Source organism: Pristiophorus japonicus, chromosome 21 (assembly GCF_044704955.1).
Source record: "Pristiophorus japonicus isolate sPriJap1 chromosome 21, sPriJap1.hap1, whole genome shotgun sequence".
NCBI lineage: Eukaryota > Metazoa > Chordata > Chondrichthyes > Pristiophoridae > Pristiophorus > Pristiophorus japonicus.
In genome coordinates, this window is record NC_091997.1 from 39,578,308 (window position 1) to 39,591,552 (window position 13,245).

The 13,245-nt window shown below is 43.4% G+C and overlaps 1 protein-coding gene across 2 annotated transcripts in view; it reads left to right on the forward strand.

The window, feature by feature from the left end:
- Positions 1-11,112, forward strand: part of med1 (mediator complex subunit 1) — a 49,701-nt gene extending 38,589 nt beyond the window's left edge. For both annotated transcript variants that reach the window (XM_070864667.1, XM_070864668.1), the window contains exons 14-17: positions 254-455; positions 3,255-3,350; positions 4,347-4,452; positions 6,856-11,112. In XM_070864667.1, the coding sequence (XP_070720768.1) occupies positions 254-455; positions 3,255-3,350; positions 4,347-4,452; positions 6,856-10,084 (3,633 nt within the window). In that variant the 3' untranslated portion in view covers positions 10,085-11,112. The remainder of the gene's footprint in view (positions 1-253; positions 456-3,254; positions 3,351-4,346; positions 4,453-6,855) is intronic.
- The last annotated feature ends 2,133 nt before the right edge of the window (positions 11,113-13,245 follow it).

Genomic DNA, 13,245 nt, shown 5'->3' on the forward strand with positions numbered 1-13,245 from the left:
TCTGTATTCAAGCAGTCACTAGTGGCAGACACGCTACTTTCACTGTTTTATTTGACTGACTTCTGTTCTATATAATTTGAGGGGGGGGATGAGGTAGCGGGAAAGAGAGTAATGAAGGGAGCAGGTTGAGAAGTACCTCCTCTGCATAGAAATTCATGATAAATGTACACACAGGTTAACTGGAAAGTGACAGTTTTATATATGTGTATATCATGTATTTAAATAAATAAAAAGTTTTATGGTGCTTTGCCAGTCTTTACCAGGCCAACAGCATTGCTACTTTCTGAACAAGGATGCCCCAATCCATGATGGGAGGTGTCTGCAGGGAGCACTGCTTCATAAAATCCCTTTCAGGCACCCAGGCCAGGTGCCTCAGATTCTGGAATTTATCAGACACCAAGTGGCCTACAACACGCTGATTGGAAGCTGTGTGAAGAGGACTGTGCTCAAGGAAGGTATGGGGAGTTTTTTTTTTAAGACAAGAACCTGGTTGCTCCATACATTGGGATTGTGTATTTACCCATTTGCGAGACATTTGTGCTCAGATTTGCACTCCCCTGTGGCGAAAACAGGAACTTATTGGTCATTGCTGCTGTTTAGTTGCTGAAAATAACTTCTGCAATTAACCAATTTCCTTGTGACGCGTTTTGCCCTTGAAAAGACTGCAGGATAGATTTGTTGTGGCGCCATGGAGTCTGATGAAACATCCGTGCAACAAACACAACACTTGCCAGCAGGACTGCTCTCCCAAGATTTTTCAGGGTTGCCCCTCTATTTATTCATGGCAACCTCCTGGCTCGTACTGGGCTGAGCGCTGAGAAAGGGAAGGGGCAGGAAATTGCACACGCCAGTAGCCCTTAAAGGACTGTCGGCAAAATTAAAGGGATGTGGTCATCTGAAGGCGGAGGAGGGAACACATTTTTTTGCAAAGATTCTAAATATTTGCACGCTCAGCATTTACAAAGGCTGCTTGGGGGAGAAAAGGTTGGCCTGATAAAACCTACTCGCTGACAAAATGAATCTGGAAGCAGCAAGCTGAGTCTGTGGCCAAGTGATAGTGCTGCTGCACCCAGACCTCCCCATTGCCCATCGGTACTCACTGTTCTGTTTTGGCATGCCAGGGCAAAACTGACAGGAGGTAGTGGGCAAAAAAGTTGAGGGAACAAGTCATCTTGACACTCACTAGTGTGTTGCAGTGGTTACCAGTCTACTTGCAGTAGGTGGCACCGACATTCAGCTGGCTTCAAGTCAAATACTCTAAAGGCTGAAATCCTTTTTATTTTTATATATATATTTTTTTTCCTCTGGAAATGGACGGCACAGCAAAGCCGCATTTATTGTCCACATTTGGTTGCCCCGAGAAGGTTGACCATGACTTCTGGAGCCAGTTCCTTTTGGTCATTGCCAGGTATGGTTTGTGGCATAATGGGTGTGCATAGACTTGCTCTGGTGCCTGCTAATATTCCCAGCATGCCTTCGTTCACCATGTACCACTTCAACCATGAAATACTGCATTTGAGGTGTGACATTTTTCAAGAAAGTTTATCGTTGAGCACTTTTCATTAAAAAAAAACAACAAAAATTAATAATGGAGATTATACAAAAAATTGTGAACATAATGCTAAAAAGCCTTTTTTTAAAAAAAAAAATAGCTTTGCTTATGGAGCTCTCCCATAGACCCGTTCCGAATAGGTGAAGTGATCACCCAGTATAAGTAGACAGAAAATCCAGTTGGGTTTCATTTCAGTGTATTATAATATTTAAATGAAAGTATGGCTTGTTTTCAGCCACACCACTTTAGGCCAGTCTAAGATGCCTGCCAGAAAACTGAGTTCGGTTATCCAGCTCTCAGTCTGATTTTCCCGACCCCAGTGCCTGTTCTGCTCAACTGATCAGAAAGTCCATCCTTACAGGAGCCCTTCAAAATTGTGTTTAAAAATGTTTAGAATGATATTAACATTAATACCCAGGTAGCATCAAATACTCTACAGGCTGAAATCCTTTATATATTTGTTCTTTGGAAATGGGCAGCACATCAAGGCCACATTTATTGTCCACACCTGATTGCCCCGAGAAGGAGGCGGGCCCTTCCTGAATCACTAGGTAATTGTTTTTACTAAATGTGGACCACTTCAGACGGCCTTAAGAATCAACTACAGTGCGAGACTGCAGTCAGGTACTGACCAGCTGCTTCCCTATGCTAAAGGACATTAGTTGGATTTTTACAACAGTCTGGCAGCCATCATGATTATTGTTCCGGTGCTTGTTCACAATTAACACATTTATTGAATTCAGTCTCACAACTTGCCGTGCGATTTGAACTCACTGCTTCTGGATTTGAAACATGTAGCTGCATTTGGTTATGGGACAGAGACTAAAGAGTAGTGTAAATGAGTATTTTTCTCACTGTCAGGATAGGGGCCGTGGTGTGCATCAGGGCTGTTTGCTGGGTTCTTTTTTTTTTTGCTTTCCATTTATATAAATGAATGCGATAGGCTCAAGAGGGATGAAGCTGTGAAGGAGATTGTAGGAGGACATCGACAGGTAGGTGGAGTGGGCTGAAAGGTGGCAGATGCAGTTCAAGTAATGTGAACTGGTACATTTTGGGGACAAAGAACAATGCAAAGAATGATATGCATTCCTCGGTGAATCCTTGAGAGTGAGGAATGGCGAGATCTAGATGTTTTAGATAGAGATCTTTTTGAGAGTGCAGGTAGAAAAAACTTTTTTTAAAGGCAAAAGGGACCTGGGCTTTATACACAAGGTTGTTTAATATAAAAGCAAGGAAATGAGACATTGGGCCACAGTTGAATATTGTATGCAGTTCAGTATAGATAGGATATTAAAGCCATAAAAATGGTATTGTGAAGATTCATTAGAGTAATACCAGGAATGAGAGGCTATAGTTATGAGGAACAGCTTGAAAAATTGAAGGTTTTTTCACTGGAACAAAGAAGGAAACAATCTTTTGCTATTCACCCTCTCAAAGTATTTTCTAACTTTAAAAACCTCAATTGGCTCATGGTCACTAAACTGGATTGACACTTCCCAAGTTAATTTGAAGTACGATCCTTGTTGCCAACAGAAATGGGAAAATGTCATGTCGTATCAGGGCTAGATCCAGCTCCCAGAGTAAAAAGCGAGGGTGATGACCCACCTTTCAATCTGTTAATCAAAACAATTGTAAAACTTTTTTTTAAATTCCTTTCCTGTACAGTTTTCTTAACATTTCTGTTTGAATCGTTTGATTGCAGATTTGCCTGGTCGTTTGCAGTTTGAGGTGTGCCCATTGAGCGATACCAGCTTCAGCCTGTCCTTCCAGCACCCAGTCAATGACTCCCTCGTGTGCGGTATGCTACATTACTAACTCAATTCTTTGTCTAGTTTGTGACCATATGTAACCCGTTTAGTGGAGTGCTCATTGTTGGGATCAGATTCTGAAACAGCAGTTTCTGTAACCGCTGCTTACAGCCTATTATAAATACCCGCAGCAACAATAAAAGATCTACTTTTGTTATGGTGAGATTTTTTTCAGCATGATTTTTTTTTCTCTGAATTTTCTCGCCTTCTGACTCGTGCTGAGGTACAGATTCCACAGACAGTGCCCTCCAGTACTTTGTCCAAGTAGCCATTGTTCATGTGTGAGCCTAGATGGCGAGCGGCAGCATTCTGTTCTACCATGGTAGGTATCGTATCTGAGCCCAATCCTGTTCTCTCCTGGCGTGAAGTCAGCTAACTCAGCGCAGGCTAGCGATTGAACCTTGGACCTTCCTGATCAGTTCACGCTAGGGGCTGCACTTAACAACTGAGCCATCTGGGGAGCCCCTTATTATCATAGAATGATACAGCACAGAAAGAGGCCATTTGGCCCATTGTGCCTGTGCCGGTTCTTTGAAAGAGCGATCCAATTAGTCCCACTCTCCTGCCCTTTCCCCATAGCCCTGCAAATTTTTCCCCTTCACATATTTATTCAATTCCCTTTTGAAAGTTACTATTGAATCTGCTGCCACCACTCTTTCAGGCAGTGCATCCCAGATCACAATAGCTCGCTGCGTAAAAAATATTCTCCTCATCTCGTCTCTTTTTTGCCAATTAACCTTAAATAAAGGTCAGTGAGGATGCACCTCTGCAGTCAAATGCTCTACCACTAAGCTACACCCCCTTTCCACAATCATTTTTAAATGATCTCCGGACTTTCTCAGTCTCTGCATCTTGTTCAATTATTTTTAAATGTTGCCTTTGTTCTAAACGATCATTGTGATGTTTTGAAAGCTTCCAAAGTGCAGTCAGTGTGGTCTCTGGTGGAGCTTCTCTCTTTCAATTTTCGATGATGTTTATTTTGCTAGTTGTGATGGATGTGCTGGACTCCAGGCAAGTGAGCTGTAAGCTCTATAAAGGACTCTCCGATGCCCTCATCTGTACTGATGACTTCATTACCAGAGTGGTACAGCGGTAAGGGTCTTCTCTGTACTGAATTCTTTCCAGAGCAAGGAGGATCATGGGTGGGATTTATTGATAGTCACTGAGTAACTCAAATTCCATCTTTATTAAATAGCAGCCTGGGATTTATACCAGTGTTTTATGTTATTTCTTATGTTTTCTTATGTCCATTTCTTATGTTTTGGAGATCACATTTTCAATAGTCTAATGGGAAGAGGCATTGCTTGGTTTAGTACTGCCACATTGGGGGCGATTTTAACCCTACTCGCTCACAGAAAGCTGGCAGCTGAGCAGTTAAAATCGCCCTGGCTCTTGCCCATCCGAAAGCCGCCATGATCGCAACATCTGCAAATTTAACTTGCTCTCCTGAGCAGGCAACACCGTCCTGGACCCAACAGGGTCCTTCATTACATATGCATGTTGCGGCCCGATGACATCATTGAGACCTGCCTGTAATTTGAGTGGGCCCATAGAAATCAGAAGATTCCAAGCTCAGTTGAGCTCAGCACCCCAGGCACAAGAGAGGAAGATTTAACTAGGGTGTCCCGCCCCTAATCACTTTTTAGTTACTGCTAGAAAGTTGGATGTCAGGTGTAAAAACTTTTGGCTCAGCTGTGCTGCCATCCATAGTTGAATAACCTGCTCATACTCAGTAGTTTCTCACTTCACGACTGACCACATTTGTGTGGTGCTATGGTGATGCCAGTTCACGTCAAACAATACCCTAACAAGTTATTGCCTTCTAGAAAGGAAGGAGAAAATCAGTGGGAATTAAATAACAGCCTGAGTTATTTTAACTCCAATGTTATATCATCCAGGGCCTTAAAAAGAAAGAGAAGCTATTAGCTATTTTTAATCACTCTCTCTCTTTCTGGTTTGTCTTGAGGCAGTAATGTTAGAAAGAAGGCATTTAAGAGTGGAGGGTACTTAACAACTTGTATTTATATAGCGCCTTTAACATAGTAAAATGTCCCAAGGCGCTTCACAGGAGTGTTACAAGACAAAACAAATACATTTGACACCGAGCCACATAAGAAGAAAATTACAGCAGACCTGGTCAAAGAGGTAGGTTTTAAGGAGTGAAGAAGGAAAGAAAGATTTAGGGAGGGAGTTCCAGAGCTTAAGGCCCAGACAGCTGAAGGCACGGCCACCAATGATTGAGCAGTTAGAATGAGGGATGTCAAGATGCTGATGAGAGGAGCGCAGACATCTCTGGATTTGGGGGGGGGGGGGGGGGGCGGGGTTGAGAGGCTGAAGGAGATTAGAGATAAGGAGGGGCGAAGCCTTGGAGAGGTTTGTAAACCAAGATGAGAATTTTGAAATTTTAGGGAGCGTCTTAAAGGAGGAGAGAGGAGCAGAGAAGTTTAGGGAGAATTCCACAGCTTAGTTCTTTGGTAGCTGAAGGCATAGCGGTCAGTGGTGGGGCTTTTAAAATTGGGGATGCGCAAGAGGCCAGAATTGGAGGAGTGCAGATATCTTGGGGCTGGAGAAGATTAGAGAGATGCAAAATAGAGTATAGCAAAGGTAAATCTGGAGCACTACTTTAAAACCACACCAGTAAGACAAAAAACACAAATTAACAGCTGACATCGGGATGTCACTTACATTGAGTCTTCAGCATGTGAAATGGCCGTCATCAAAGTGGATACAATTTTGGCGGTATAGTGGGGCCAAAAACTTGGAATTATTGGAGATGTAGTTGGATGTGGTGATGGGACTACTTTTCTGAATGGATGAGTTTGAATGGGCCTCCTCATCTGTCCTTATTTTGTAACGTATATTGTGGAATGGAGGGTGCTTGCATTCGATCACGATGCTGAGTTCCTGATGACGAAGGTACATTCAAGGGTGCTTTTTATTTTATTGAATTCCTCTTTTATGGTAGAGCTGAACAGTTCAGTACTGAAAAGAAAAGAGACTTGGATTTATATAGCGCCTTTCACAGCTACCGGGTGTCACAAAGCACTTTACAGCCAATGAAGTACTATTGGAGTGTAGTCACTTTGTAATGTAGCAAACGTGGCAGCCAATTTGCGCACAGCATGCTCCCTCAAACAGCAATGTGATAATGTCCGGATAATGTGTTTTTTTGTTATGTTGATTGAGGGATAAATATTGGCCAGGTCCCCTGCTCTTCGAAATAGTGCCATGGGATCTTTTACGTCCAGTTGAGAAAGCAGACGGGACCTCTGTTTAACATCTCATCTTGAAAGATGGCACCTCCGACAGTGCAGCACTCCTTCAGCACTGCACTGGAGTGTCAGCCTAGATTTTTTTTTTGTGCTCAAGTGCCTGGAGTGGGACTTGAACCCACAACCTTCTGACTCGGAGGCGAGTGTGCTACCCACTGAGCCACAGCTGACATTGAATGAAAGTAAACTTGGGTAAAGTTACTGATGCCCCTGTGTTTTTCAGGTGTATGTCCATCCCAGTGACGATGCGAGCAATCCGCCGAAAGGCTGAGACCATCCAAGCAGACACGCCGGCCTTACCCCTCATTGCGGAAACTGTTGAGGACATGCTGAAAAGGAATCCACCCCCGGCCAGCAGTCCCGGCTACAGCACGCATCTGGTCAACAATCCAGAGAGTGGCACCATCACTCCGACAAACACCTTTCCCGGGCCCATCTCCACCATCTTCAATTTAGGAAACATGGGCGTGAAGGAAAGGCATGAATCGGGGCATGGGGAGGATTCCTTTAAAGTAAACCAGAACCCCATCCTGACTAGTTTACTGCAAATTACAGGGAGTGTTGGTTCATCCATTGGTTCAAGTCCTACGCCACCCGGCCATACACCACCACCAGTATCGTCCCCTGCAAGTAATACCAAAAATCATCCCATGCTAATGAACTTGCTCAAGGACAACCCAACCCAGGATTTCTCAACGCTGTATGGCAGTAGCCCTTTGGAGAGACAAAATTCTTCTTCTAGCTCACCTCGAATTGATGTGGCTTCAGGCAGCACGAAACAGAAAAAAAAGCGGACGAGGTCGCAGACAGATAAACCCAAGCAGCAACAGACTGAGGAGGACTTCCAGAGAGAACTCATCTCCATGGACTTTGATGCTCCTAACAGTGTTTTTGATGTAAACCTGGCTGGAGATACTTTGGACACCCCACACATTACTCCTGCCCCCAGTCAATGTAACACGCCTCCTACGACGTACCCTCCAGCAGTGGTGCACTCGCAGCAATCCAGTATGCAGAGAATGGTGCGCCTGTCTAGCACAGACAGCATTGGAGCTGATGTCACGGAGATTCTGTCTGACATAGCAGAACAGACTGCAAAGCTGGCCACCACAGGGGATAATTGCCAGTCCATTGAGACCCCTGTCCGTGATTCTTCAAGCTCATCTCATTCTGCAGTAAATAGTACATTTGATGCAGATGTTTTTCAGGCGGAAAGTAACGAGAACACGTACACTGATCCTGCGGATTTAATAGCAGACGCTACTGCTACTCCAACCAGTGACTCTTCAAACCAGTTTTTTCCCGATGGAGTAGATTTTTTATTAGAAAATCCAAATGGAAACAATTTTGTGAGTGGATATTTTGATGAGAACAGCCAGGGTGGAGACGTTGATGATCTGAAGGGTTTTCCTTCACAGGCGCTTAGCTCGATGAATGTGCAGGCGATGAGTGGTGACGCTGGCGATCGCTCCAAAGGCAGCAGCCATACAGACATGGTGGATTTCAGTATGTTTACAAGTGGCAGTAAATCTTTAGGAGCATCCGATGGGATGGAACGCAGTGGGAATCAGAGCCCTTTGTTGAGCACAGTGGAGGTTGGGAAAGTGGACAAGTCTCAAAAACAACGATCTGCTAAGGAAGGAAATGGCAGTGCGAGCAGCAGTTTATCAGGAATGGGCATCGATGGAAAACCTGGGAAACGCACCAGGACACCGTCGAGTGATGGGAAAAGCAAAGAAAAGCCTCCCAAACGCAAGAAAACTGACTCAGAAAGCAAGTCCCCATCTCACAGTGTGTCGAGTCGCCCTTTCACACCACCAGCTAGTACCACTGGCTCCAAATCTCCTGGGAGTTCTGGCCGGTCACAGACACCACCTAGTGGGGCCACGCCTCCAATCCCAAAAATTACAATTCAGATTCGCAAGGAGATGGTTGGCAAATCATCTTCGCATAGTCAGTTTGGGTCGGGCCCTTCATCCAGCAGTAAAAGTCACCACTCTCATTCCTCCAATTCCTCTTCCTCTAGCAAAGTGAAAAGTAACAAATCTGAGGGCTCTTCCAGTTCCAAAATGAGCAGCAGCAGCCTTTATCCAGGGCAAAGCAGTACCAGTTCTGGCCAGTCCAAGAGTTCTTCTCAGTCCATGGGAAAACCCAGCTCTTCTCCAGTCACCAAGCACGGGTTGACCAGCAGTAGTAGCTTGAGTTCCAGCAACAGTAGTAGCAACAAAATGAAACCTCAAGTTAAGTCGTCATCTTCCCTGGTTAATCCATCTGGAGGAAAGCCCAATGTGTCTCCCTCCCACTCAAGACCTTCAGGAAACGCAGACAAACTTTCATCACCATTGAAGCCCATTCCAGGAACTCCGCCTACAAAAGCTAAATCTCCAGTCAGCTCTGGCTCAGGAAGCTCTCACATGTCCGGTTCCAGTTCCAGTTCAAGCATGAAACAGTCCTCTGGTATGGCATCCTCCAGTTCGTTGAACCAGAAGCCTCCAACCTCCTCCTCATCTTCCTCCTCTTCCTCTGCTTCCTCAATGTCTTCATCTCAAAATGCTCATGGAAATTTAATCAAAGGAAAATCTCCTAGTCGAACCAAGAAACCATCTTTGACTGCAGTGATTGACAAATTAAAGCATGGTGTGGGTGGCGTAGGCGGTTCGGGTGCAGAAGACTGTCCAGATGGTCAAATGGCTACATCAACAATGCCTTCCACTCATAGTATGCCATCGAAACACAATATGTCCCCTGCAGATTACCAGGGAAAGCGAGAAAAGAGTGACAAAGAAGGCAAATCCAAGGTCTCTGTCTCAGGTAGTTCAGGTGACAGTGGAAAAAAATCTTCTGAGTCCAAGAATGGTGGCGGCACTGGTGTGGCAAAAATTATCATTAGCAAGCATGATGGTGGTTCTCCAAGCATCAAGGCCAAAGTAACCTTGCAGAAGCCAAGTGATGGCATTGGTGATGGTTTGAGACCACAGATAACTGGCGCAAAAAACTATGGCTCACCATTGTTCAGTGGTTCAACACCGAAACATGAACGCTGTTCACCAAGTTACAGCAAGTCTCCTGCCTATACCCCACAAGGTGGAGATAGTGGCAGTGAATCGGGATCGTCTTTTGCTGAGAAATCCCACCAGAACAGTCCGAGCTCAGATGACGATATCCGGCCACTCCCCGAGTACAGTTTAGAAAAGCATAAAAAGCACAAAAAGGAGAAGAAGAAAGGGAAGGACAAGGATCGTGACAGGGACCGGGACAGAGACAGGGAGAAGAAAAAGTCCCACTCCAGCATCAAACCAGAAAGTTGGTCAAAGTCTCCTATTTCAACTGACCAAGCCTTGTCTATGGCAGGGAACGCATCCCTGAACTCTGAAAGATCATCTCGCCCTAGCCCGGCGTTTTTAATTGGTGATGATGATGACCTCATGAACGTGGCTCTGATTGGCAACTGAAATGAAGTACATTGTTCTTAAAGCATGACAGTCAGTTGTACGACTATAGTATTTTGTTTCTAATTATACGAGGTTCTTGGCTTTAAGCTGGTAACTTGCTCCGATTTTGGCAATGCCTCAGATCTGCCATGCATTTATAACAATGTTTTCAAGGTGTTAAGTTTGTCATTATTTTTGATGTCAGTAACCACTTAATCAAACAGTGTATGTGAAATGTAACAATTTTTTTACATTTTTGAAGGAGTGGTCTTTGTCCAGTTTTACAATGACATTTTTTTTCTTCCCTTACTATCGGTGATTTAAGGGGGGTAAGATTAAAGCTCAGTTGTTTGGAGGGGCGGCCAATATGAAGATTCCCTCCCCCAAAACAAAGGATTGGACCCAGAAAAGTCTTAGCAAAGCTTTGAGCTCCTAATCCTGGCTCCATCCTATTTGTGCTTGGCTCCCACATTTTACAACTCATTTTTAATGACTGAAAACTATTTTAAAATCAAAGGAGGCTGAGGCTTTGTGTACTAAAAGTCTTTCATATTTTTCAAAGAAATTTGACCAGTGCGCATAATTTTCTTCTCGTCTCCAATCCCACATGCAAAAAATGGTAGACTTTATTTAACTATTTGCAAGGCCCAGATTCTTTTACATAAAAACCCAAGAAGCTTTTAACATGCTTTATTTTTAACTATTTATTAATCTCTTAATTTCAGAATTGTTTCCTGTGTTTATTGAAATCATTTTAACAGCTTCTAAAGCTTCTTTGTAATCCTTTTTGAAGTCAAAAATTGTACGTTGCTTTCAATACACAGGTTGTACTGCAATTCCGTTTTTCTTGCATTTTTGTGAAGAGTAAGAATATGTTTGTATTATTTGTATTAACACTTTGAGGCTGATGGTTTTGTTTATTTGAAGTATCTTTCCATCATTTTTCTGTCACGTTCGATCAAAGTTTGAGAATTTATGTTTAAATTCCGGTTCCCACTTCCTCCCAGTTTCACACCATGGGTTGGACAATAAAGAAGTTGCATATAAACCATATGGGTAAACAGGAAGCATCTCACCCATTATCTGAACACGTAACTGGCCAAACTTCCTAACTCTTCTCCCGGACACTTATTACATTTGGCATTAATTTTGCGCCCTCAACATAACCAGTGATACAAAAATACCATGTTACGAACATACGAACAATGACAGACAGGTAAAGATGATCTGGTCCATCAAGCCTGTCCCACGCAATGTGATACAACATACACTCCACCCCACCCGAAACCATGTGATCTCCTGGGAGAGGCATTAAAAACGCAGGCCAATTTTGGAGGGAAAATCTGGGAAATTCCTCTCCGACCCATCTAGGCGATCAAAACTAGTCCAGGAGATCACTCTGTTCCCCTTTTACCCTGATAAATTGTTAAATGCTGCTCCGAGGAGACCATTAATTAGTTGTAGGTAGATGCAGTTCCCAAAAAGAGGGAGAGAAACCTGACAAGGCAGGGGGATGGTATCTACTACACTATCTAAAATCCATGGCAATGGCTCTTTACACCTCCCAGAAGAAAAGAGCAATTGATACTTCATGGAAAACTTCACATTCTGGCTTCACATTCTTGTTGTCCTCGCTCGGTGGGAGAGTGAAGTCAGAAAATGACTCATTTAAGGTAAGTTTACTGGAACAGTGAAGCATCTTTAAAACAATTGAATCATCCATGCAACAAGACCATGAAAAAACATAGGCCGGTGCTCAACCTGGCCTTGTGCCCATACATTAACTAGCTGGATGGAAATTTCAATTAGAGATCACAGGAATGAACAAGGGGGTCCATATTGGACACCCTATAAACATAAGAACAAAAGCTTGCTGTAGTGTTCTGACACCAGATTTTACTAAAAGCTACAGATCTTGTAAACCATATAAAACATTTGAGTGTAATGTAACTGCACTAACTTTCCATCCATCTCAAAACAAATATTGGAATGCTGCAAATTAAACTTGGGATTCTGAATAGTTGTAGAATTGTTCAGATCTCAACGATGGTTCAGATAATGGAAGGGTCTTTTCCTATTGCTCAGCATGTTGTCCAATTTGGCCAAAGAAATCAATAAATAGATTTGCCAAATAGAGGTTCATAGGCATTTTCCTCAATTGGTTAATGATTTCAATTGATAGATGCATTATCTGTTAGAATTTATCCAGCGTGTGAGGGCAGCTGCTTAATGTACTGGACACCTTTGAATATACTGCAACCAGAATCCAATAAGTTGTAATGTGCACATTGGGGGTACTTCTTACTACGGGCGTGGGTGGAAGACTTTGTGGATCGGACATCCATTATACACCCCGCCCGATTTTTTTTTTGACCGCTGAAGTCAAAGGAAAGGAAAATTGTGTGGGATATATAACGGGCAGTGATCCACAGCCACCAGTCTACCACCCTCGCTCAAAGTGAAAATGATCTCCATTATCTTATTTTACAGCAGTTCTTGACTACTGATCCCAGACCCACCTGGGGTGTTTCTTTTCCTCTTTCCATTGACCTAATCAGCTCAAATTCTCTTATCCAGTGTACATTTGTCGCATTGATGTGTCCTCATCACTCCGCCCTATTTCTCCAGTCCTGGAGGGTAGGGTTACACAAGCACTGCCTGCTCACCAAAGTAGCTGTCTTTTTGTAAGCCATGGCAGAGTGCCAGCAAGCTCTTGAACGGTGAAGCCCAGTCCTGTTCTTGCCTAACATCCCATGTGCAGTTGCAGTTTCCAACAGATATCATATGATGGTGATCCCTACCCAGGCCATTGGCATTATGACACCCCAACTTCCACCCTGGGTAAGATCAGCTCGTTCAGCAGAGACTAGGAATTCACTTTTCATTGGTTGACATAAGTTGTGCATTTTGTTGTGGGGAGTACCTTAGAGAATTTTTTGGGGGGTGAGAAAGAAGTGGATCGTGGCAGTTTCTTCATGAAGGAACAGAAAAATTCCCTGTTATGAGGAAATAAAATATGCATGGGACTTCCATCAGTTGTCATTAGGAAGTAATTTGTAAAAGATTGTCGACTTTCATTAATAAAAAGGAATGCAGAGGTCGGGTACAAATAATTTTTTTTACATCAAGCGAAACTTGCATTGACAGTATTAAAGTATCAAAAGTTAATCCACACAAAAATG